Source organism: Python bivittatus, unplaced genomic scaffold, assembly GCF_059951505.1.
Source record: "Python bivittatus isolate LINGU-HERP-01145 unplaced genomic scaffold, Pbiv_v1 ctg000340_np1212, whole genome shotgun sequence".
NCBI lineage: Eukaryota > Metazoa > Chordata > Lepidosauria > Squamata > Pythonidae > Python > Python bivittatus.
This window is the reverse complement of record NW_028277056.1, coordinates 26,022,712-26,050,419: the sequence shown is the minus strand read 5'-3', so window position 1 is coordinate 26,050,419 and position 27,708 is coordinate 26,022,712. Positions and strand designations below refer to the sequence as shown.

Genomic DNA, 27,708 nt, shown 5'->3' with positions numbered 1-27,708 from the left:
GTGTATAGCGTGTGTGTGTGTATAGCGTGTGTGTATATATATATGTAGTGTGAGTGTGTGTGTGTGTGTATATATAAATATATATTTGTAATAAAAAACTAAATCCTCACCATCTCTCCTAAACCTACAGATGTACTGCAGCATGAAACCTGTGTCAGCTGATACCTGCTGTTTTAAGATGTCTCCTTCTGAATATTTTGAGGATTACACACACACACACACACACACTTTCTAGGAGATCTTTAGTTCCATACACTTTGCCTGAAATTCTTTAGAACTTTAAATAAATATCCTAAATACATGCTAAATTTCCTTTTAGATCCAGGATTAATATTTTACTTGTTACTTTGCCTTTAATTTTCTTGTTTCTCATTACCCAGTGATTTTCATAGTTGAGAAAAGAGAACACAAAGGGCAAAGGATAGGAACAGAAGGTAGGAATGACAAGGAAGCCCAGTAAGGGCATATAGTATTGTTGACAGCATCTGATCCCCCAGATTAATGTATTTCTAAGAAGATTAACCAAATCCCAAATGCTCTGTGACAGGTCTCTCCTGTAAGCTTCTTGCTCCATCATGTAAACAAAAGGCTCCCTATAAAATATATTTCCCTGAATAAAGACCCACCACGGATAACAAGTCAAAATATCCATAGTTTCTCTATACTAATAGAAAAACCAACATGGAAAAGACATATAAGGCAGGAAAACAAGAACACAGAAAGCAGAGGGAGCTTCAGATATCCTAAAATTAATTATTTTATTCATTTCCTCTTTTGCTTATTTCTGCCTAGTACTATCTAGATCTGTATGTCTCTGGAAAGGGAGGGCCAATGCACACACAAAACAGAACTGCCTTAGCATCAGTAGGCAGACTGGCCCTGTATGCATGTGGCCATGAATGACCTCATTAGGCTCCACTTGGGCATAATACCCTCCCTAGCAACAGCTATAACCCTGTAGCAAAGAAGGGGAAACACAAATGATAAGAATCAGTTGAGGAATCAATGAAACCACCAATTCCACGAAAAAATAAAGAAATCACTGCCCTGCTGAGCCTTCCAGACCCCTTCAATGAACTATTCTCTCAGAATGCTATCATATACGTATTAATTTCTCTCTTTGCCACAGACTTAGTTAACTAAAAAAGAGAACTCAATATGAAATTACGCAGAGGGGAGGCATTTTAGCAGTCAGTGGCTCCCATTAGTAGATGCAACCCCTCTGTCCCTGAAAGACTTATATGACTAGGGACAGTGGATAGATCTAGTCATAAATGTTGTTGAGCAGTCATCATTTATTTGCATCCATATAAATAGAGATTACTAATACAGATCTCAATAACTCATGCTTTCTTTTTATATGAATTTAACATTATGAACCCAGGGCAGCTTTTTATTTACATTAATTATAGCCTCACAGCAAGTCCTGTTCACACAAAAATATACAAATGGGTTTCCCAAGTGGGACTTTTAAGGTTCCAGACACGTGGCTAAGCTCAATGATATTTTCAGGCCTTTAGCGAAAGGTGTATAAATCCTGATTAATGGCTGAGAATCTATTCTGATCCTAAAAATATTTATGTAATAATATGTGCACTTGTCTTTAAGCTGCCACAAGGCTCTGATGTCTTTGCTGTAAGTGTTTCACCTACTACCATTCTTAGAACAGTAAGATTCTGTGTTAATGGCTATTATGCTTTTCTGTGGAAAAAAAACCTGAAAGGGTAGAGTTGATTGATATCCCAAACTCCACTGAGAAATTACTTTCAGTGAGGGGTGTCATGAGTCTGCACAGAAGAGAACACTGTTTTCCCTAAGGGACTTGCAGTATAAGAGCCCTCTGGCTATTCTATTACAAAAGGGGGGGGGGGAGTATTTCATTTATATAATAAGGCATGATCTAACCCTGACTTTTAAGCAATAATTTACATGTTTGTATGGAGACTGAACACCAGTAGAATTACTCTGTACATCGTTGTGTTACAGAAATCAATCTTTTCCATTTCATGGTCCTTTAAATTCCTCCCATTTCCTCTGAACAAGAATTGGTCAGAAACACTGACTGTGACAAGTCTTAATTTGATGAAATAGGTTCACATTAAAAAGATGCCATTCCTACCATCAGACAAAGTAAAGTTAACCTTTCTTTTTAATAAGGACAGACCATTTAAAACACAGCCCTAAACGGAGAATCCTAAGTATCTTCATTTAAAGTCACTGTTACCTGCGTTGTGAACACAGAGAAGAACACAAAGCAGAGGGGATAATGGGAAATGTCTTCACGAAGCCTGACTGTTCCGATATCGCACCAAAATAGAAGATACCCTATTTTAGTCATTAAGCAATAAATTGTTATGTTTTTGTTGTGTTAAGCAGTTTTCCCCTTTACAATGAATATCTGGAATAAATTTTTCATGCTTTCAAAGAACTCTATTAAAAATGAAAAATGGGAGGGTCAGCTAAAGTATTCTACACAGAGTTAGTTAAGATTTCAAAGGACAAATAAAACTAGGGGAAAAGGAAAGTTGAGCTGATATTGCCCAAGGAATAAGAAAGAATGTGCAATTTTGTTATTTGGGGATGGGGGTGAAATGCCAGAAAGAAGGCAGGCTGATTAATACATTAAGATGTGAGTGAAATTAATAATTCAGCTATAGTTAAAATATAGGGCATTAGCTAAAAAAAATAAATAACATGAGACAAAAAAGCAGGAGCAGATGAATTAAAGAGGAATGAATTGTATTGTTAAAAATTATTCTAAGGTTCTGAATGTTTACTTATCATTCAGCCCAGTAAGTATAAATATAACACAATGGGTGTTGTTTAGGTTATCTTAACTCACATTAGGCCTTTGAGTGTGTCTGTTCTGACAATTTAATGCACATATTCAGATCACACCATGTTCATGAAAAAGCTCTGAACATTTGAGTCTCTGAATAGGCTCACTAAACTCCTGTGAACCTCATTTCTCATTCACACTGATCACTACATTTTGCCTTGATTGATTCAGTTTCTGCACCTAGGAGAAAAAGGGAAAAAAGGGAAACAGAAGTTATGGGGAAACAGAAAGAAAAAAGGATAAGGATTATCCCTTCTCAATATACAGTAAATATCCAGAATGCTGTAATGATAAACTATTAACCATTATATATTTGTAACATGACTATTAAAAATCTATAATTATTACTGGAGAGCAATAAGAATATTATTTTTATGGTACAGTAATTTTTCTGGCTGCTTAAAGTATATGTTCTGCAAACCTCACAGCAATCCAATAAGGTAAAAAGTAACATTACCCCCATCCTACAGACCAAGTTAAGAAACAGTAACTTTCTTAAGGCAACTCAACAAACACCCCAGCAAACAGACAGAAGTGAGTAAATTTGAGCATTTCGACCACATGTATGACCTTATTTCAGATTACCCTCAACCTCATTTCAAAATCCTTGAATTCCAAGAATGATCTGTCAAGTGCCAGAAACTGAGAAAATAGCATCTCCTCCAACTTACGGCTCTAGTCCTCTCCATGGATGCCTCAGCCCCACTTATACATGAATATACATTAATTTAAATGCCATTCTTCTTAGTACTTTAATTTAAAGTTATTAGTGTTTGATTATCCTCACCATCTCCTCACTCCTGCCACCTTTATGGTTGATAAAAAGGTTTCTTACAACTTGCAGCTGCCCTGTGGAATTCCCCGTCCTGTCTATGTTGCATTTTTCAGCTGCTCTCGATAATCTCATAGCCATTAACACTCCATAAGAAAAGATTATAATGGTCATAAAACCTTATTATTCATTATTAATTTTAAGGCAGCTCTTAAGAAGCCTCTTGGGTCAATGCCGCCACGGAGTGGGAATTTTATAAATATCACTGAACCTAAGAAAAGCATTTCTACTCTCTCAGCCTGTTTGCTCATACTACTGCTATACATTCATCACTCTACAACCTATGAACAGAAGACTATCCTACTGAGATGCAGAGATTGTCTTGTCTTCAGCTCAGAAGTAATTTGCATTCTGCATTTTTAAAATGAAAAGCACAAACTTTCAAAAAGCCATGAATCTCTTGAAGAGTCAAAATATTTCATTTAAAAGAAAAAGCTACCTTTTGGAAGTCAGCACCATAGACTTTAGTGAGACTATGCCTAGTACATAGACATGTGTAGGACTGTATGCTTATTGTTAATGTAAATATTTGGATTAATTAAATGAGGTGACCACAACTTAAAAAAAAAAATCATAGTTATATTTCAAGAATCATTATACAACCTGTACCCGTCTTTTGAACCTAGTCCTCAAAAACTTTGGCACAATTTCCAGACATTTTGAAGCAGGAAATATTCTTAAATTGTATGTAAATCACCACAACACTTTATAATGCTACCAAAACTTTCTCCAGTACACATGGACTCAGTTTCCCCCACCCATTTAGCCAAGCTTTGCACTCTATCTTGCAAAGCCTCCAGACAATTTCATGCTAATCCAGTATGCTGATGGTCTCCTTGTCACTGCCCCATCCCTTCCTGCTTACTTAGATGCTCCCCCAGGAATGACTAGGCTGCACTATTCATTCAGCCTAGTCATTCCTTTGGGATAGGTAGAGGCAATTAGGATGGCTTGGACAAGGTAGCTGTCATCAAGTCCTTAAACTCCTTTTATATAAATGCAGCCTCACTGTCTGAGATTACAGTGACAAGCATTTTTTTTATTTTTTTTGCAATCCATGATACTTTTAGTATCTCCAAATAAATAATTCAAAAATGACTTACCTTCTTTTTCTTTTTCATTTCTAGCTTTCATAGTCACACGTTATCTGTAGAAAGATCATTGCTTTTACTAATCTGATCTTTGTTGTCAGTGAAATGTCCTTATCTTTTCATGAACTTGTCTGAGTTTGTCTTAACTTCTTATCCCATTCCCAGGCTATACTGTTTTCACTTCTTTGACATCAGATGTATGTCCAGTAAGCCTGTTGGCTGATATTGCTGTTGCCTTATTAATACTTAACATTAGACCAGATATGTTACCTTCCATTTTTATTTCATAATGGACTCTCTTAGGATTTTTGTTTGTTTTGTTTTTGCTTTCAGCAAAAATTGTGTTGTCTGCATATCTCAAACTGTTAGTGTTTTGACCTCCAATTTTGATTCCTGTTCTCATATCTTATAGCCCTGCCATTTTTATATATTTGCTGAATAATTTAAACAGATATGGGGACAATATGCATCCTTGTCTCACTCCTTTCTGTATTCTGAACCACTCTTGTCTTTCTAAATTCAGTTCTTATAATAGCTTCTTGTTCTTTGTAAAGATTCATCAGAAAAATAATCAGATGTTCTGTTACGCCCTTTATATGTTCCACATTCTGGCATGAGTTACAAAGTCAAAGACCTTGCTTTAGTCAATGAAGCAAAGATGAACCATTTTCTTGTATTTCCTTGCTCCATCCATTATCCATCTTACATTAGCTATCTAATCACGATCATCTGTCTTTTCTGAAACCTACCTATCATTTGGCATTTCTCTGTATGTCTCTATTCTTTTTTGTAAGATTTTACACCAAACTTTGCTTGTGTAAGGAATTAGTATTAGAGTTCAGTAACCTATGCAGGTTTTTGTATCTTCCTTCTTGGCAATGGGTATATTTGAATAGTGTTCCAGCTTGGAAAAAACAAACTAATTTGCACCAACACTTTCCATATGGATTGTTTTCTCAAAAAATATTTTGAATATTCTTTTGTGAGTAAATTGTAGTATTTTCCCCCTATAGCTACCTACTCTATTTATATGAACATCAATTTTAAAATTGATTGTTTATATTTGTAATTTATTTTGCTGTTATAAAAAAACTAGAATTTGTGTTGTATGCAATGGAATCACAAATGAGTATTATATTGTCAAAACAAACTCAACCTGACCATTTTTCCTGTAAATATGGATTGACTGTGAGTTACATTATTTTACTCCTCACCTATTTATGAACTTCGAGTAGACTTTATTCTAATTCAGGAAGGTGGCGGGTGGCAGTGGTAGAGTAAATGTTTCATTTTACTTTGAAATTAGAATCAGAAAAATACATCGATATAATCAGAAACAAGATGAGAACCCCAAGATCCAGGTAGAATTTTCAATAAGATTTTTTTTAAAAAAATAATCATTGCTAAGCAAGTATTTTTTGCTAATTGCTAAACAGTGCTAATTTTTGGAGTATGCTAATAGTGTAAAGATGTGTCAAATAACCTGTAAAATGTTTGCAAAAAGTGTAGGACATAAAGAAAGCCAAGAAAAACTATTCTCTTCCAGTTGAAAATTCCTGTGGATGCTACCAGTTTGTTTGTGCTATCCTCTGTATAAAACAGGGCTGATAAAGCAGCTACTGGTTCCACTATATTAACAGGATGCATACATCATACTAAATTATTTTTTGTTTAACTCTTGGTCTCCTGAACTATCCATAAGGATAGTGTAGTAGTTAAAGTTTGATACTAGGGCCAGGAATATATCAGTACAATACCACTGTCAGCCATGGAAGCCTACTGGGTTACTTTGGCTCACAATTCTCTTTCAGTCCAAGCCAGCTCACAAGGTTGTTGCTGCATGGAAAAACTGGAATGGGAAGTGCTATGTATGATGCCTTGAGTGCTAGGAGAAAGACAGAATGTAGATGAACAGACAGACAGACAGATATTGGTGCCTTTGAGTCAGTCTTGACTCCTAGTGACTGCTTGGACAAGTCTCTGCACTTTTCTTGACAAAATTTTTGGAAGTGATTTGCCATTTCCTCCTTCTTACCACTGAGAGAGAGTGACTGGCCCAAAGTCACCCAGCTGGCTTCATGCCTAAGGGAGGACTAACACTCAGAGTCTTCTGGTTTCTAGCCTGGTGCCTTAACCATTACACCAAATTGGCTCAAATAAATAAATACATGTTTTAAAAAAGACAACAGCTGGCTTCCTATATTACACAAAGGCAAAATGAAATAAACTACATTATAGCCTTGTATGATATATAAAGCTAGCCATTGCCTTCTAATATTGTAGGATTCTGAAATGAAATAATGATGCATCCAGAAAATCAGATAAACACTGAAGCTGCTTGAAATTTCCTACAAGACAACTGTCTTAGAACAACTAAACCATGTCTCATTACAAGATGTCCTATCATAGTCTGAATGCAAAGGGCCAGGTCATAAACAAGTTTGTGTAACAAGAGAATCAGACTTTGGGTACTATGATGAGCACTATATTTAAAAAGTGAGTAGGGTCAGGTCCATTTGTCAAGTAGGACCATTTTAAGGGGTGAAAGGATGTCTTAAACAACTGCAAAGCTTAAGGCATGTATTTCATCCTTTCAAATCCCAAACTCTGAATAATGCAAAAAGGGCCCAAATTTCTGGCTGTAGCACTCTAGTAAGGGCTCTGCAAGCCACAAACATGATAGTAGTGGGCCATCTGCTTTGCACGCACCATAAAGATGTGTGTGTGTTTTTTTTAGACCATCTTACAGAGATTCTTGGCTACCACTTTGCTAACAAAAGGTCTCAACCTTCTTCTCAGTTTTATTTATAAAATGTTAAAATATTTTTATTCATTAAAATATGTCCCAAAGCAAGATTTTACCTCTACAGTGAAGGAAAGCTCTTGGAATTTGCTGCAGGGAGGCAAAAGTTTATTTATTATAGTCATTGCACACATTCCTCCAAAGCTATACAGGTGGGCCTCATTATTTACAGTTGTGTTCCAGCAAAGAACCATGGATAATGGAACCATGAATAACAAAACCTTGAATGTATAGGAATCTATAGGAATATACAGGTTCCATAGTCTGTGTTCATCCTCTTCCGCATATGAGCACTTTCTCCTACAGAGGTCATCTGGATAAATTACCTGAATTTGATATTTCTTTGTTTCACTCACTGGGTCAGCCAGGTGACAAAACTCCACTTGGCCTCCTTCTTTTTTAAAGTGACTGACATATTGGTGATATATGGAGTTGCTCTGGTCACACTGAGTGGCTCCAACTGTCTTCCTGCTCACACTTGTGATTTCAGGGGAGGTTGTTGATTGTGCTGTTGGATGCTAGTGCTGCCTGCAAGCCACTTGCAGCTTGCTCTAATTATTATGTGATGCTTCTGTTTGGGAAAGTCTGCATCCCACCAAGGTATGGAGACTTCAAAGGAAAGTGGACTATTCCAATCAAAATGCCACAGTCATTGGAGTGAAACACAAATGGTCTATGGGTAGCACTAGCATCCTGTGGCATGATCCAGAAGCCCTTCTGCTAAGATCATAGAGACTAGTGAGATTTGCTGTGAGCAAGCAAGCAGAAGGAGGAGCAAAATACAGATGTATTATGCAAACAGCCTAACTCTTAAAAAGAATTTTACACATCCTCTGAAGCCCATCTACATGCATAAAATAACAGAAAAGGTGGCCAAAACCACAGCTATTGCAAAAACATCTGTGCATACAGTACACTGAAATCTAGTCTCTATCAATTGCAGATGCACTAAATAATAGTAAGAGCAGAGATAATGAAGTCTCCCTGTAGTGCTGCATATTTAACTTGTGCCCTTCGCCAAAATGGCTCTTTTTGCCTTTCATGATGGTTTATCTCAAAACAGAGAGAGTACAAAAAATGTTGTACTTCTGTGGCATTGCATGATTTTATTTTTCTTTAATGGATTTTTCTGAAAAGAAAAATAGTGGACAATGTAGTAAGAAAATATAGAAAAGTCACAAATGGAGGACAAATTACTAATGAAACTCCATGAAGCAAACACAGCCACTGTGATATAAAACTGACATTTAGAAGTACCCCTAGAAACAAACTATTAGATGCTATGACTATGCAGGGCTTTGGATTTTAATAGGAAGGGGTGCTTTGGAGCACACAAAAAGCAGTGGTTAGCCTTTTTCTTCTTCAAAATAACCTGAACCTTTGGTTAGATCAAAATATATTTTCAGAAGCAAGGTAAAACTGGAGTAATATCCAGGTTTTGAAGATTCTCCATGTAGAAGTCAGTATTCTTGCATTTAAAATCCATAAGAATGGCAATTTGGAAACTTCTTTGGTTAACCTGGAATGAATGTCAGATGACAGTCTACATATAAATGCTTGATGGAGCAGCCTCAATCTGCTGGCTTGTAGAAGTTCTAAAGGCTTATTTTTACCTACTTGCCTTTAGATCTCTTGGAGATGACTGATACTGAGGCTGCCAGCATCAAGGATATATATGATAGATGTCCTATTAGATATGAAGGTTATAGATAAAACCTAAGTGGCACAACTTTTTAAAGCAGAACCAGATTTTTCAAACTTATTTCTCAGACTGACATAGAATCCCTCAGGATAACATAAACTCATGTAATCTCACCTTCAAACAATAACCTTGGTCAACCTTGATGGAAAACGTATGATTGTCTATGGTCAGAATGTAATTGTATATACATTATCTGTTACACTATGTATTGTAACATCAGCTGTAAGATACTTACAACTGATGGTACAATACATCAAAGGACATTGGGTTTGCATACTTCCTTTCTTAATCACTTTTGGAAATTGCTTATTAACAGCTTTTTGTACATTAAGTACCTTCAGAAAGGCAAGTTTCATCATACTGGGTGTGTTTCCTTCTGTCTTTGATGAAATAAGTTTTATGTAAGTTTAAGGACTTTTAAAAAATCTTATTTTTGAATAAACAGCAAAATGGTGATTAAAACATTGATTTTGGAAAGTTATAAATTGACTAAGGGGCCAGATGAACTTCAGGATTTTGAAATTAATTAGAAGAATCCTTCCTGTGGACTGTTTAAAATTTTATAAAAAAATATTTGAAGATTTTGAAATTAAGTGTAAGGAACCTTCCCATGGGAAAATGCTGTTGATTAGAAAGAAAACATGATAAGTGAGGACTTTGAAGATTGGACTAGAGGGAACCAGAAAGAACTAAAGATTACAATTAAAGGAGAAGAAACCCATTAATACAGAATGGATCAAATTAATCTGACTTTGTAATATTTGGGAACAATGCACTCAGAAATTATTCTTAAGATTGTCTGCTATTATAAAAATGGATTTAAAAGAGGTTATAAAAGAGGAACAGATTTTACTGGACAAACAGAGATTGAGGCTGATTTGAATGTGGATCTGAAAGTGGATTTTAAAATGCCAGGCTACAAGAATGATGTGGAAAAAGATGTTACACTGGATTTACAAATGAAACCAACTGATGTCTTAATAACTAAAAGGGACATATAAATAATAAATCAGAAGAGTGAATTGGATAACTTTCTTACCTTGGATTTACAAAAGAGATGTGTTAAACTTATGATGGAGTTTCTGAGAAGAGACAAAGAGAAAATGGAAGGAGATCAACTTTTGGGACACTATTTAAAGGGATTAAAGATCAAGATTCTTAAAAGTAAATGGAAGGAAAGTTGGTTTATTTGATCAACATTAAAATATACATGTTGTTTCTGGTAGTGTGATGGAATGGAATTATGAAGGCCAATCTCAGGGAGGAAAACATTTTCTTTCATCTCCTGAGGCGCGAGGGAGAGATAAGAGGATGAGACTGGCACCTCCCTGAGGAATTCACAATGTTGTGGCTGGCATTACTTGGGAGCTCGGGTTTCAGTCTGGGAAGATTCTTGCTAGAAGTTGTAGCTAATAAACATTGCTGGACTGAATTTACGTGGTCTCTTGGAGTTCCTTGGGCTAGGCCTGATAGGTAGCTCTTAATTGACTTTTCTTGATTAGGACTGAATGATGAGGTTTAAAGATTTGTTTATATATAAGAGATAAGATATGGGAAGAAGAGATCCTTTGTTGTATTTTTAGAGAAAATGATTAGTTACTATGTTAAAAGGAAAATAAATCAATATAAAATTGTGTTACTTGATTAAGGTCAAAATATATACGTTGTTATTTTTGGTAACTCTTAATGGACTTTTGCTGACTAGGACTGAACAATGAAGCTTTAAAATTTGTTTTTAGATCAGAGATGAGATATGGGAAGATTTTTTTTTTTTTTGAAGTATCAGAGAAGATGATAAGTTACTGAATTGTTTGTACTTGATGAAGGCGGAAGTCATTTCTTTATATATCTATTTTCTTTTTTCTTTTTTTTTCTTTTTTCTCTTTTTTCTTTTTCTTTGCACTTCTTATTTTTTCTTTTTATATTTTTCTTAGTTTGTATTATTTTTTCATGTTTGTATCTGTAAATTTCAATAAAATTATTATTAAAAAAAAGAATGTAATTGTATGTACATTATCTGTTACACTATGTATTATACCATCAATTGTAAAATATCTTTGCAAAGAAAAAGAGAGGCAAAAGTCCAGCAAAGATAAATGCATCTACTTGTTATACAGCTGCCAAGTCATTAGCTTACAAAGAATTGATAGTGATCTATGAGTTATCTTCATGTTTAAATCATATCAAACGGACTGATACACATTATAAGATCATATTATCTTTACTCTGAAAGCCTGGAATGGTCTATACCAGTGTTTTCAAACTTGGCAACTTTAAGATGTATGGACTTCAGCTCCCAGAATTCCCCAGCCAGCATGCTTGCTCCATACATCTTAAAGTTGTCAAGTTTGAAAAACACTGGTCTATACATGTACTTTCTGATGAGCTATGGTTTTCAACAGATAAATGAATGCATTTGATATATCTACCCTTTTTTAAAAAATTCAGAAAGAGTCCCCATGTTCCATAACAATTACAGAAGGTTATTAATGTGGATAATAATATTTGACATCTTCTCGTGGGACACAGTAATACTGAATTAATTCACAGTTCCATATTTCTCTCAGATTCTAGGATGGAAAGTTATTGCGCTGCATATAACTATTATTAATTAGCCTTTCACTGCAGTTTTTTTTTCCCCTCAGAATGTGCTCAGTTTACATGTAAAGGGATATATTTATCCAAAGCCTGAAGGGTAATAGGAAACCAAAAGACCAACACTGTCTATATAGAAAGAATATATCAAGGTCACATATAGGATTTAAACCAAGGGTTTTGTGTTTCTTTTCCTTTAAAATACACCTCTGTGCAGATGTATGTACCAGGAAATTCAGCTTGAAATATTCAAAAAAGGTATTTTTTCCCCCTCTTCCCAAAGATTCAGTAAATTATGTGAAGGAGGAACTGAATTCCAAAAGACCATTTTTCTATTCTATCCTGGTTTTGTTTTCCTATTACATGAATATTAGTTTCCCTTATGGGATGAATCTGCGTCCTATCCTTTGTGATTAGATAATAACATTTTATCTTTTTAAAATACTTGACCTTTGTGCATACCAATGTGTTTATACTCGGTGATCTGCAAATAGTTTACAGTTTGGGAATCAATGTATGCTGTTTTTCCTGTTTCAGAAATGTACAAAGTACCTTCATTCAAACCTAAGTTTTTCACATTTCATCAGGCAGCTACATCTTTGTCCCAAAAGGTTTTTGACCCAACATACATTTCACATGAGATAGATAATGTGGAATGTTGTGCTTTTTTTTGGAGCAGACTGATCATTACAAGATAAAATGAGACATAGATAAGCTTATCTTCTGTGAAACAGTACAGTGGTTAGATGATTTACCTGCAGAGACCAAGAGGCCTTGGAATTGCCTGAAAAGATGGTTCTTTTTTCTTTGCTGGCAGTTAAGTTGAAACCCTACTGGTGAGTATCTAGAATATTCTAGTGTTCTAGAATAGGTCCACAGGTGAGTCTTCAGAAACTTGAATTTTTTCCTAATTTACCCTTCACTGGGTGGGTTCAAGCAGAGGCTAGAATACATCTGTCTGAGATTCTTTGATCTGGATTCCTGCACTGAGCAGAGTCCCTTCCAATTCTTTGCTTTTACAAGGCACTTGTAGATAAAACAGTGATCATGATTTCATTAAAGATGACTTTAGTCAGACTGACCATTGATAACGATACAGCATTTTTTTAAAAAGTGTTTTACATTTGGCTATTATACAGCCATCACCCTATCATCAGAGTCCATAACATAGAGGTAGACAAACTTTTAATGACTAAGGAGGTGTATTTAAGCTATTTGGGTGTCCATGGGCTGCAGTAGGTGGACTAATGTTGTAAAGTAAATAGGGCCAGGATTTTCAGGATATTCTCCTGGGTTTCACGCTGAAACATAGGGTATTGTTAAGCCTATTTTGGGGCTTATATTACAGTTTTTAGTGCTTTGCTACTCAAAATGGCAGGAAATTATGACACCAGTTTTTAGTAACTATTGCCAGTGATCACTCTAGGAGCCACACAAAGGGGGTGAGATGACTACCTGTGTCTCTAGGGGCTCAGGTTGCCCAGTGTTGCTATAGCAGAAACATCTGTGTCTTCTACTTACCAGTTCTTAGGATTATTTTTTTCATCCAAGCACAAGAAGAAAATGCTTAGTAGTTTCTGTGATATACTACATCATACATGATATAACATGACTCTTTCTATGTAGAGTCAGTAGTGTGGATGCAGAAAATATATTCATTCTTACCTAAGGGAGAGTATTTTTTAATCTGCATTAAAAGAAGCACCAATCTGACTTCTGCTGGAAAAGCCTTAACTGGTAATTTTAACTGAGAGAACAAATCCAAACTGCTTCTAAACTCAGTATCTTAAAACAAAATGTTAGAAAAAACTGTGGCAGATAGTTCCAAGCTCCCTTGCCTAAGACCAATTTTTTTAGACTTATTTCAGTTTACTTCCACCTGAAAGTTGCTTTGATTATCCTAGTTTGTAACTGTTACCAGAAAGTATAAGAGAACGACAATACAGTGTATTCTGCTGAACTTATTCTGCCGAACATAATATGCAAGCTGGAGAAGGGTTAATATATCTGTTCTAAAAAGGCTCATACATATCATAAAAGCCAGCAGGTTGTTTGTGCTCCTGAAGCCTGCTGTGTTTAGAGAAGCCACCAAGGAAAAGACCTTTGTGTCATCTGTGAGGGACTTAACGGCAATCAAAAGAAAAAGGATTCTTCTGCTGACTTGGAAAGGATGGGCAGTGGTTCTCTCATCAGAAAGGTTACTAAATTCTATTCAGTAGCAATTGCTGTAAGGAAGACTTAAGTCTGATACTGGAAATGTTCATCTGGGATTCTACTTGATTAGATATTGTCATATATTCTATTAATTATTCTCTCTTTTTTTAACTGTTCACATTCCATACATTTATTTTTACCTTGTAATGGTTTGGGCATTTTAACTGTACATAAACTAAGCTAAACAAGGGAGAGAGAACAGGTAGTCCTTGAGATACGATGGCAGTTGGGACCGGAATTCCCCTTGCTAATCAATGTGGTTGTAAAGCACGACGTCATGTGACCACATTGCTTAGCAACAGCAATCCCAGCAGTCCCAGTTGCCGTTGTAACCCCAGGGCTGCACAGGTCATTAAGCAGGAAGAGGTGGGAGTCCCAGGCAAGCAGACCAGTGGGTGTGCAAGGGGATGCTGCGGGTGGGTGTATGGGTGCCATGGGGGGAGGAGGGTGCCATGGGCAGGTGCTATGGAGCATGGGTGAGTGAAAAAGCAGGAGAAGTGGGAGAGACTTCCTACTTCCTGACAGCTTCCCTTTTAACTTTGCTTGTGGGCAACCAGCAGGGATGTTGGAAATCACAATCATGTGACCACGGCATGCTGTGACGTCGTAATCACAAACTAGGCACCAAGGGCCTGGATCACAATCACATGACCATGAGGCCGCAATGTCAGCCAGAATTCCGAGGACCTGTTGTAAGTCCCCCTTGTTCAACACCATCATAACTTTGAATGGTTGCCGAATCAGTGGTTGTAACCCAAGGAATACCATGGCACTATAAAGTGAGATGGGAAATTAACAAAGTAAATGATTATTTTTTCTTATTAGCAGAAGTTTTCAATTTGTTTTTCAAGGCAGTTTCCAAAAGCTGATGCCTATCCAGTTTCTGCTTAAAATTTCTCCAGTCGTAAGCAGTGCTTTCTTCTGAAAGAATTAAAGCAGGCTGGAATATTCTGAAAAGTCTTTCAAGATGTAATATTTAAAGAGCAATTAGCTCCTTAAAAAACACATACACTGTAATGGCTTTAGCATCAAAGTAACATTTAGATCAATGTGTAAGGTTTCCTACTGTCAGAAGTATAGATTCAACAGCTAACCTAGCTATATTCTCTATAGAGTTGATGCAGTCTTTTATCTTTCTTAGTTAAGTGGCCAGCAGTTTGTGATGGAGTGGGTGGTAGTGATGCATGCTATTGAAACACCTATTGATCTTGTTAGTTCAATTACATATTGACTTATGTGTGATGCTGAGCAACTCTTCTAGCCTATAGAGTATTTTAAACTTACAGGCAAGTTTTTTTATAGAATATACTAGTTACTGCTTTTCAGACTCTTTATCTATGTGGGTTTTCAGAAGACAGTGAAATATAACAGAACACTCAGGGAGGTTCTACAAATTACCACACACATGGAAGGGCTGGTCCCTGAAAAAGATAACCTGAAGAACTGATTCTTCTTCAACCTCTCCCCCACCCCCCACAACATAATATATGTGTTCATATAACCTGGAGACTGGCAATACATGGGCATCATGGCATTCACAGTAATATAGATGGTGCTCAAGTGCATCAAATTTTTTTAAAAAGGCTTGCAGCGGGCCAAAATCACAAGAGGTAAAGAAATGTTGCATTATTTCCATCTGCTCGTATGTGCTCACATTTTGGTAATTTTTTTTTAACAAAAATATGTTGGTTCTATCTATCTGTATATTCATCTGGCAGCCTTGCACTGAGTGAAATCATGCAACGGTGACTGCCACCTGAAAGAGTTGCTGGTCTCCAATATGCCCCATATTATGGGAGCCTAGACTTGGTTTCTTCCCATCCTCATTTTCCTACGCAAAGCTTTGTACAGATAACTCCAGGTTCTAGAAAGCTTTATTACTAGGTTAATTATGAAGTTTATCATTATGAGTAATTCTTTTCTGTACCATTGGAAATATAATATTCATATCAGAAAACAAAACCTGGCAAATTACCTGGGGCATCTTTTGTAAAAAAAGAATGTTGTTTAATTAAAGAAATCTCAGCTGGTTAACTATAAGAGTTTTAATCAGCTTAATTATATCTTGATTTGCTTACCTATGAATAAAACAATTGTTCTGAATAAAAACATACTTTATTTTTAGATAATGCATGGCAACAGTAGGCATTAATTTATATATTTTATAAAGTCATCCCCCATTCTGTGGCAGAGCAAAGAAAATATCTCTTCTGATACTGTGTCTGTCACCCACAGTTTTTGTAATTATGTACTGTATATTCTATTACCCATCCACTAAAGGATTAAGTGGCCGCATAGCAAACACACCTCCTCATTTCCTCTTGGCCCTACACATAACTGTTCGGACCAAGCTGGGCTTCCTACTACAGTGGAAAAAAAGTGTATCTAACATATAGGCTAGCCCCAAACAGTCAAGATTACAGTTTATGATTCTCAGCTATTAAAGTTACCTATGTAATCAAATGAAGCTCCTAAATCAGGAATTGAGGCCATATTTTGATCTTCTATTGTTTTACATTCTCATTTTTATAATGATATTCCTACTTCTTGTTTCCTGAAACACAATTATTTTAATTTTCTACATGTAGTGGTCATCCAAGACTCATCAGCTCTGGGTCCTAAATCAGAACTGTTTGTTTGTTTGTTTTACAAATGCAGCTTCTGCAATACACAACAAGAAAGAAGGAAGGGAAGTAGGAGTAAAGAAGACCACTCCTTTTTCCTAGCCCATTTCCTCCAAAATAAACCACAATGTCAATATAATATACATTAAAATGGTAGTAAAGTTTGTATTACTTCAAATATTTCAAAATACTTAAAAAAAAACAACCTGCAGTTCTTTCATACAGGAATACATATGGTATCACTATATTTCTGAACAGAAGAAAACAGAATACCTCAAAATATAGCAGATGAGAAAGAGGATAAATATTTTCGGCTGGACTTCTACAATCCTATCTTGTAGTACTAGAAGGTTATGTTACCACCAGTATAAATAAACAAGGAAATAAAACTAGTCATGCTAAAAGTATTGTACTGAAGAAAGGGAAAAATTGCCTTGTCTTGGCTTCTATTCTGACAGTTTCTGCACCCTTTTTCTTTAACTTCAGAGAGAAGTTGGGGATTTCACTTCTTACCTTATCTCAATAGACACCCAAAGCTTCATAATATAGATTACATACATCACTGATGCACAATGAATCACATCTGACATGCCCAGCTTTGGTAGAACAAAATGTTCAATATCTCTATATGGGACTTATGTTTCTAGTGCTATCCAAGCTGCCTGTTTGTTGGCCAGGGGAGGGGTCGGGGGGAGGATTATTCAGCAGAATGGTTGTTTTCTTACTAAGTTTCACAGGCCAAGGCCCAGTTCTTTAATGCAGTCACTATGTATGTGCTCTTTTTAGAACATCCTGAACATCAACTAAATCAAGGGGTTTATATGAACGCTTCCAGCTCTAGAATCCTATGATTTAAAATCTAAATCCAAGCAATTGCATCAATGTGCCCAAAATTAGGCAAGAGAAAGATTTCAAAAAATGTTTCCCAAAGTCTCTAGTTATCCCCCCCCCCCCCCGCCCAAAAATATCATAAGCATTAACAAGAACTCATCATTCACTACAGTTTTGTGAACAGGTCTTTCTACTGCACTACTTCATATCATCTCAGGTTTTTATAGAGGGATAAAATCTTCTCTTTCTTCATCAATGTTTCTCATGTGGTTGACAGATGGAAGTTTGTGGAAGCTGAAAGTAGGTCGGGAAAAAAAAATCTGAATCAAAACTGGTGAAAAGATTTTAATTCTGAACAGTGCGCATGTGGTGGTCCTAATCTGGATAGGGATTCTATGAAAAAATGTAAACAGAAAGCAAAGCACACCATGTAATTATAATTATAATTACAAGCATTTTAATATTAAATGGGAAGGCACTAGAGTACTTTAGAGTGAGATTGCACTTCAGATCAGCTCAAGAAATGAATACATTCTTCTGTGTTCTGTGAAATAATTGTTTCATTTCTAGTTCAGTCCAACAAGAGCAACAGAATAATTCTCCTATGACTATGGGGAAGATTACAACAAGATAGAAAAAGAAAACTGGTATCTAATAAAATTTTTCTGAAAGGAAGATACTTTGCTTTCCTTTGTTTACCCAAGGTTTTGTTTTTTCCAATAATAATTGAATAAACAAAAACAATTTGAAAAGAGTAATAAAAAAGTCAATGAAATATTTTAGAACAATGACTGTGATAAGACACAATATTCATACTGTATATGTATTTGTTCTTTAAATTGTTTTTATTAACTTGTAAAACTTGTATCTAGAGTATCAGAGCACTACAGTTCCTGTCCCAAAAGGAAAAGTATTGTAGTTAATAAATGTACAGTAATTGTAATTTGACTAAATTATATTTATATTTAATAAATATCTTTTGCATTGTATATTCTTAAAATAATGAAGTAAACTTAGATCAATAAAGGTTTTTCCTCTATGGCTATAAAATTTCCAGACATTTTAATCTCTACTTCAAGAATTATGATAAATATATTGCTTGCATATTTACAGAAATACCATTTTAGCTCTCTGCATGAATTAAAATTGTGGTAAAGATATACTTTTGATAGATATGACAGGACAGCTAAAAGTGTATTTGTATAGTTTTACTTGCTAAATTGAGCACTCCAGATCAGGGTAAGCCTCCTCTATTTTTTTCCTCACAAAAGCCATATTGTGGGATAACAACTGACCCCAAATCAGAATAGATATTATTGGATATAAATCTAGTTATTTTATAAGGTTTATAAGGTGCTGAAGCCAACTTTGAGTAGCACAGAATTGCTATCTTTGTAACAATAAGCCAACAATCGGTAAACAGTAAATAATCCAACAACCTGTAGGATCCATAATCTTATTGTTTTAGGGCATCTTTGTAACAATAATAATCCAACAATCAGCAGGGAAAAAATATGTAAACAGATGCCCTAAAACAATAAGCTGAGATGCTGGGAATTGCTATCTCTGCAAGCACTGCCACTGAGTTTCAAAGCTGGAGCTGGCCTTTAAAAATCCATGTTAGTTTGTATAAGAAGCAGTGGAAAATAAAGGGTTATTTTCATTAGAGGCAACACATATTTTTCAATTAATGGGCCTGTAATTGACATTGACTTTAACTGATGGATTACAGCCTTATGATGAGCCATTTCCAGCTCTGTTCCCTATCCATCTGCCCTGAGGTCAGGAACAAAGTAAATTCCATTATCTGGAACCTACTCTCCCATTTGCATCAATCTCCTTTCTGAACCATGGAGAGGTCACTGTAGACAAGAAAAATACAGAAGTGAAAACTTGCCATTTGTATTTCAAAACTTAATTAAAGGAAACATATAAATTACATTCCCCCGCTAAGGCTACTAGAAGAATCCAATCTCCCCATAGTATACAGTAAAATTAGCAGAACATTCTTTAAAAGGGAGTAAATCTGAGGTGTTAACAAACCTTAGAAGATGTTATAGATGATACAACTCAGTCAGCAATCCAATACAGAACCATGGGTGTACACAGTAAATCCCATGGGACTTAATTGACTTGTTTGTGACATATACATACAATTACACAGTAAAGCATCCTTCAAAACATTTTCCAGTACCTGGTGAATTTCATGCAGGCCATGTGTGAAAGCACCACAAGCTGACATGCCAAAATACCAATTCAGTTCTTCTCTTTTAAAAGAGTATCATTCCTTCTTATATTTTTGAAAATATAGGAACTTATAACCTTGAGTCAGACTATTGGCCTATCTAGGTTAGCATTGCCAACATCAACTAGCAGCAGTTTCAGTAAAGATTCTTTCTAAAAGCTACCGGAGATACCAAGGATTGAATTGAGGACTTTTTTGTTCTGTATTACAAAGATATGATGAATGATTTCCATTTCTCCAACAGAAATGGAAATTGCTCCAAGTTTTTTCTTTATTCTGAAGTCATGTCTGTCTTTTAATTTTGGCTTTTTGGCTGCAAGCACTGTAGAAACAGTAGGAATTGTTCCAGTTGTTCCAGCACCAGGCAGCCATTCCTCTCTTATATTTCCCCACACCACCACTACCCCAGCTTAGATTTACTAGGGCATGATGTGGGAAAATGATGGCTTCCACAATATGGAGAATATTACTGTCTTTTTCTGGACAGAGGATGAAAAAGAAAACTCTCATAAGTTTTCTCATAAATTGCTAATAATTAATACATGAACTGTATTGATTGCCAATAGTTGTTATCATTATATAGAACAGTAAGTCAGTAAGCCCAGAGAACAGCAAAATACATTTCTACCAGAATGATCTCTGAGTGGAATAGAAAGTCATTGAGAGAGCACATCCCACAGTATCTTAATCAGCAGTCACAATACTTCTGATTGCAAGTCACAAGATGCTTTCTATTCCTTTCAGTTCTTTTGATCTATAAAAAGAAGATAAGCATTCCACTTTCCACTGCACTGTCATTTCCTCAAGAGTTTGATGGACATGTTCTCAAGTACTGCCCAACTCGATAAGCAGACAATATTCCAATCATGAGGATACACAGAAATGCATGAGGGGATGCTTTGTTGCTTTTCAGGATCTAAACATAGGCATGAAAAACATTTTTTTACTGTCCAGATTGCCTGTTAATGGCTCAGGATAGTTGCTAGGTATGTCTTTAGTAGAATTCTAATAGGTAGGAAATAGTTAAGACACTAAGTATTTTGAATGGCATCAAACTTTCAAACATATTTTTCTTTGCTTCTCTCACATACACACTGGATTATGAGAAAAGGATGACATAAATGTATTGACATTGTGTGTGAGAGAGAGAGACAGAGAGAGAGAGAGAAAGAGAAGGAAAGAACCAATAGAAGAGAATACGTGTAGCTCAGGGTTGAACTGTGGAGTCCCTGAGGTTCTCTGAGCTTGGTTGTTTTCTTGCAAACATTTCATTACCTGGCTAGGTAACATCTTCAGTGCTAGCAAAGAAGCACCTAGCACTAAAGATGTTACCTAGTTGAGTAATGAAACGTTTGTAAGAAAACAACCAAGCTCAGAGAACCCCAAGGATTCCACAAAAGGAAAGAAGGAATAAGAGAGAGATTCGAGAAGCAGAAATGAAGGCTAAGAGAATGTGCTGTGAAATGACAACTGGAACAGTTTTTGATACACAGGATGATTCTTGCCAAAGCACTATTGAGAAATAATACTAACTACTAATTGGTACATATACAACTTGTTAAATAAACCACATACTATTAAAATTACTTATTTTATGTATTTATTAAAATGTATATCCTGCCTTCTGTGAGATAGATTGGACTGAGTCTTTGGAATAAAGTCACCCAATGAACTTCCATGGTGGAGGGTAAACTTTAACTAGCTGTCCTGCTCCAATATCTTAATCGCTATACTGACATTTTAAACTTCAAAAAATGTTTATTCCCTGCTTCTTCATGGAAAGGAGCAAAAAGTGGTATACTGTAGGTTTATTATATTTTTTTCAAATAATATTTAATAAGGAACAAAAGCAGTCCTTGGTGCTTCGAGAATATTGTGTTCATTAAACTAATGCAGCAAAAGTCTAGTAAAAAAAAAAGTTTTTAATCTCATTAACAGGAATTGAACAAGAAATCTACTTTTACTCCAAGATCATTTACTATCTTCATGGCCCTTCCACTTGTCCCACCAAATATTCATGCTACAGGTAATCACTATCACATAAGGACATCACCAGTAACCAAGCCCCTTACAATTAGGTTGCTTACATCTGTTGCCTATAAAAGTTTGTCTCTTTGTATTATATTCACAAAGCATATTACTAGCAGAGCTCAGTTGTGGAGTGGCATGCATACTGCGGTAAGGAAAGCAGACTTAAAAATGAAACAGCAAATAAAAAGTCAAGAATAAATTCATTGAGAACTAAAGGGTTGCTAACATTAAGAAATGAGCAAAACAAAGAAGTCATGGTTCTGCTCTAATGTAGTGGTCAGGGGAACAAAAACAAATGTATTCCATTATGAATGGGCCTTTAAAGTGCTTTTGAAGAATTATTTTAAAGTGGTACAGAAGATACAAGCTTGTCACTGACTGGCAGCTTTCATTTGAGCAGTCCTAGTCATATCTAGAAAAGAAACATGTGATGTGACATTGTATTCAGCACTTCTATACCTTCATTCCACTCCACCTCAGTTCATTGGCAGCCACTTGGACAAGGGATTGCAGTTATTAGGGGTTTCCAGTGAGGTGACAGTGACTTGCAACACAGCATTTCCTATTATTTTTAATTAGGCTATGATTGATTTGGTCTCTCTCTCTCTCTTGACAGCCATAGGCATCAATAAGAGGGACAAATGTTGAAATGTGAACTGCAATGTTGGAACGTGTTCTCTGCCTCTTATATACTTCCCTACAACACCATTTTGCAAGTACGAAAGGGCAGAATTTGTGTCATGTCCTCTAAATGCATGTTTCATCATTTTGGCCTACTCATGATTAGGAACAGATACCTACATTCACGGTAACGCAAGACTTCAACACAGTGGCATTATTCCTACATCAGTTGGTAGTAGGGTCACTTTAAATTGCATTTTTTAATTAATTTGTCCATTTGTTTTATTAGATGAGTAGATAGAGCTGGATAAGCAACAGGGGGAATGAAGATACATTTCCCCACCCCACCCTTTTCAGTTTATTTACCATGTTTATATTCCAAATTTCAAGCAAGGAACTAATGATTACATACAGATTTTTCTCCTTTCCAGAATCTTCACTCACAAAATCCTTTGTAAAATAGGCTATAATTGGCCCAAGCCACTGACATCTGAGTAGATTCCCACAGCCTTAGTAACTCTTCTGCCCTGCAAATGATATATACTGGTGCTTATGAAATACACATTTACACTTCCAAATTGGGGCCCAGCAAAGGACTGACTTGGAAAAGGAAAAAATAGGGTGGGAAAGAGTTATTTATATATTTAATTATTATTACATTTGTACACTGCCAACATCATAAGGATCAAGTCAGAACAATAAAGCTATACAATTCTTATTTTAAGTAGTCATTAACAACTATTAGAAACAATACCCACCTTAGTGGCCAACTTAGTGACATCAGTTGTTCCCTGGAGCAATTCTCTTTTGACTGCCCTTCTAAATTCTGTCAAGGAGGGTGCCCCCCAAATTTCTGAGTATGGACATAGGGTACACTGAAAAGCATTGTTTCCTAACTCTTCTTCCTCAAAACATGCATGGGAGTGACTATTAACATCCCTGATTTAGACAGCAGATACTGGATGGATCATCTCTACTCTGAGAAAGTGGTCCTGAGAGTCATTACTTCTTTGAACCCTTTCCAATTAACTAATCTTACTTAAAAAGAAAAGTCATTACATCTCTAACTGTTATCTGGACGGACGGACGGACGGTCTGCCTGCCTGCCTGCCTGCCTGCCTGCCTGCCTGCCTGCCTGCCTGCCTGCCTGCCTGCCTGCCTGCCTATCTATCTATCTATCTATCTATCTATCTATCTATCTATCTATCTATCTATCTATCTATCTATCTATCTATCTATCTAATTAATTTATAGGCCATCCAATTCATAGTGACTGTGGGTGGCGTGCAAGATAAAAACAATCCAATGCAATGCAAACAAAAGAGGCAATAATTGAAAGATTACCGTACCAAACACATTAATAAAATTCCCACAGCAGCACATACTTCCCAACCTAGCAACTTGGGAAAAAGCCAGGCCTTCAAGGCCCATTTAAAGTATGGCAGGATCAGGGCAATGTGACTCTCCCAGGGATAATATTACAGAGGGCAGGTACCATGACAGAAAAGACACACCCCCAGGCCCCATCAGTTGTTAGCATATGTTTAAAAAGGGGACCTGGTGCGTACTAGGCAAGCAAATACAATGTATGATATGTAAGGAAATACATTATTCTGCCCTCTTAACACTGAATATTCTTAGTTCACTCATAAGTAGATAAGGCACTAAAAACTGAAGGTACTTTTTAAAAAGATTTAAGAGCAACTAATTCTTGTTGCTAAGTGACTGCAGTATGCTTTACTTATCATTATGTCATGTTCAAAATCCACATGTAGACAACAAAAGGGATTGCTAACTTTGGGAATGAAGAACTTAAAGCAATGAGGTTGTTCTAAATTTATAGGGATTTCTTATGGTGGGAAGCAAACTCTCCAGGTAAAAGCCTGAACTTAATCCTATGACAGTTCATTGCTTATGACCCCTTTGATCTAATGATGTCCCAGTTCTCTAAAAATCAGAGTGTTATCCAAGTGTATAATAATTTAGGAGTATGGTACTGCTGATATATTGCTGACAACCAGCTTTCCTCCCTTCCCCCAAGTAACATCAGATCCAGAAGCAGTTGCTTTGGTTCTTAAGCACTGTTTGGGCGATGTGTAATGATGTAAGCTAAAGGTTAACAGTATGAAACTGATAGCATGCCACACAGAAGTGTTGGTGGCCAGAAAACTTTCCATGAATGGGCAACTGTCTATAGATAATGTTTGTCCTTCTACACACAGTCAAGGGGACAATCCTTGAGATTAGTTTACTTCTGCATGTAAGGCTACATTTTATAATCTCTGTCTTCTGCACGTTTTCTGGTAGAAAAAAGACCTAATGGCAAAGCTATGAAAGTAATAAATACATTGGAACTACCAGATTAAACTCGTCTTAGAGCATGTCTAAGTTTGCCATAGAAGTGTGTCCAAAAATTGTACTGAGGCACAATGTAGCAGGTTACCTAATGTGATTTTGGGATGTTTTGCAATACTAAATTAATTTCTCCAAACAATTTTGCCTTCTGAGGCATAAACCATGGGTCTGTAAACTTTTCAGTCCTGGATGTCACTGTTTGATTTCACACCATGGCCTAGACATACTGTACAACCTTCAAATTCCCCCGCACCCCACCATAATTTGAAAACTTGTGAAGTCCCTTGGTGTTCTCAAGCAAAATCTTCTCAGAATTTGGCATTCTGGGGTGAAATCACCAAAAATTCTGTGCAATTTCAGTCAGTAAAAATAAATTATAAAATAAATTATTTTAATTTAATTAGGGTAAATGTTGACATCATCAGAATTGTCAGACATTATTATCGGCTAAGTCCCATGTTACCCAAATCCCTAAACTGTGCCTCTTCATTCATCAGCCTCGCTGTGCTTTTACAGCAGTTAAAAAAAAAACCTTCTAGGTTCACCCTCATTTACTGATGTTTCCATCCGCCCATGCCCTTGCAATTCTTCATCTTCTAGAGCTCCCTTTTAAATAAAATCTGCAGTTTTTATTAACTTTTATGAAAAGGTAAATTTTCCGTATTTGAAAGTCTTTCAATGTGCTGTCTTTTTTATACTGTTATCAATAGCTTTCAGTTGTTGCTATGAAGTGTATATCAACAGTAGTTTTACTTTAAAAACTGCATATATATTCTCAGCTGCCATGGATCATCCTCCCTTGTTGGACTCGATAAGCCACTGGCCAGTCTACCATTCAGCAAAAGGAGAGTGGGAGAACAAAGTCATTTTCACTGGCTTTTTAAGGCCATCTGTTCCCAGACTCTAGGGAGGCTCCAAACAGCAGCAGCTGGTCAGCCAAGGTGCAGGAGGGAGAGTTGGACTAGGGGGGCCCGTGCTATTGCCCTACTTTATATTGCTATTTGCATATTACTATTTTTAGCCATCTTGAGCTTTTCTGTTGAACAAAATATTTTATATGTTTTGCAGGAATAGATTAATATTGCAAACTGCTTCATTTATTTGTGAAAGGAAAACAAAAATAATCAGCAATGCATTTAGATCGTTTTGCTTCTGCCTTGCTAGTTTTGTGGGAGAGGCTCTTTAGAAGATCGTATGCATCGAAATTTTCTCTGGCATAGCCTTTTTTAAAATGCACAAATTCATCTCCTTGCAATAAAAAATAAAAGGCCTGGTCATGGAAGATTACCGCCTGGCCTCCTATTTCTGCCCCCCCCCCCGGTCAGGGCATTTTATTCCTGGTCAGGGCATTTTATTCTATTTTGTTATTATTTTTATTTTCTTTCTAAGAAGGGAAGCATTCAGAAACAACTTTTCTCGGGTACAGTGTAGGAGATTCATCAAGTTTCTCCGGGAGAAGGAGAAATATTATAAAAGTTTCTAAGAAGTAGAACTAACCACTGGACAACCTCTTTCTTTTTTTCCCCTAATGGCCACAATTTTATATCCTCTGCAAATGTGTCAAAGGATGCAAAATAGTAACCAGTAAAGTCAATAAGGACGCTGCCACCTTTGAAGTGGGGACCACAGCAGTGTCCACAGGATCTTGCTGCTTTCGTCAGATTGACAGAAGTGTGAGCCATGCATGCAATATTGTGACACACACCTTTTTAACCACACTGCAACAACTGCTTTCATCATCTGACCTCCCTTGTTTCCCCTGTGGATACCACTGAGTAATACTTTAATACAAGGTTCCTCAACCTCAGCAACTTTAAGATGGGTGGACTTCATGGCTGGCTGGGAATTCTGGGAGTTGAAGTCCACCCATCTTAAAGTTGCTAAGGTTGAACAGCCCTGTTTTAATGGACATTTTATCCCAAGGGAGTGTGAATCTCCAGATACTTCTCCAAGTGATCCTTTCCCACACGTACTATGCTATAAGCACAAAAGGGAATGAACATTGCCAAATAAAAATAACCTCTTTTACCATTGTCAGAGTCAAACTGTCTTCAAAATGCTAAAGATGCCGGCTAAGTAGAAGAGAGTAATCCAACACTATTCCTCAAAATAGATATTTCCCCACTCTGATGCCTTTTGTAACTGATCCCTGTGAGACTGAGGATGGAGACACCAAACCTTTCTTGTCTTTAAAAGAAGAACATCTCAAGACTTCAGCTTGTCTCTGCCTAAGAACCAACTGCTCAAGGAACGCTTTCTCTGTCAGTAATGGATCTCATAAAACTTCCCAGCAGGTGTGAACTCAAGCAGTAATCAAGACCCACATTTTGTCATGTTATTTATACACAACTAGAAGGAGTTACAAAAACAGGTCTGACGGAAGGGTAGTAACTGAATGACCAGTTGACAAGGATAAGAAAATGCCAGTGAAAAAGACATTGCATGGGAAAAGTGCTACATGTATTTGTGTGTATGTATATGTATATATATAGTTTTGTGACATAACTTTCTGATGACTGTAGATGGGACTGTTATTGTAGGTTTATCATTCATAAAAGCCTAATATTTTACAAGATAATGTTAGCACACCTCTTGGTGCTAGGATAGTATTTATGGAGAGCTGATAGATAATTGCTGCTGATGGTTTAAAAATGTTGTAAATAATAATGTAATAGTGGGATGACAATTTGCTGAAGTTGATAAAGAGATCAAACTTGAATGATTTCAATAAAAAGCTATTGTTGTTTAGACAATGGAAGTATGACTTTGCATGACTTTTGCTTGTATGTTTGAACCACATGAGAATAAATTGCCGGGTGATTTCTGTAACTCTCTTGGAATGCTCCACTCTGCTTGGTGAATAAGTCGAAAAGCAAAAATAGACTCCAGAATAAAGGTACTTTAAAGAAGTGGAAAGAAGCTACA

The 27,708-nt window shown here is 36.3% G+C and overlaps 1 protein-coding gene across 2 annotated transcripts in view; it reads right to left on the bottom strand.

Moving 5' to 3' along the window:
• The window catches only part of IGSF11 (immunoglobulin superfamily member 11), a 160,417-nt gene that overhangs the window by 47,325 nt on the left and 85,384 nt on the right, over positions 1-27,708 (bottom strand). The window contains exon 2 of one of the 2 annotated variants that reach the window (XM_025167477.2): positions 4,775-4,818. The exons of the other annotated variant lie outside the window; for it this stretch is intronic. Within the exon in view, the coding sequence (XP_025023245.1) occupies positions 4,775-4,805 (31 nt within the window). The 5' untranslated portion in view covers positions 4,806-4,818. The remainder of the gene's footprint in view (positions 1-4,774; positions 4,819-27,708) is intronic. 2 annotated transcript variants of the gene reach the window in all.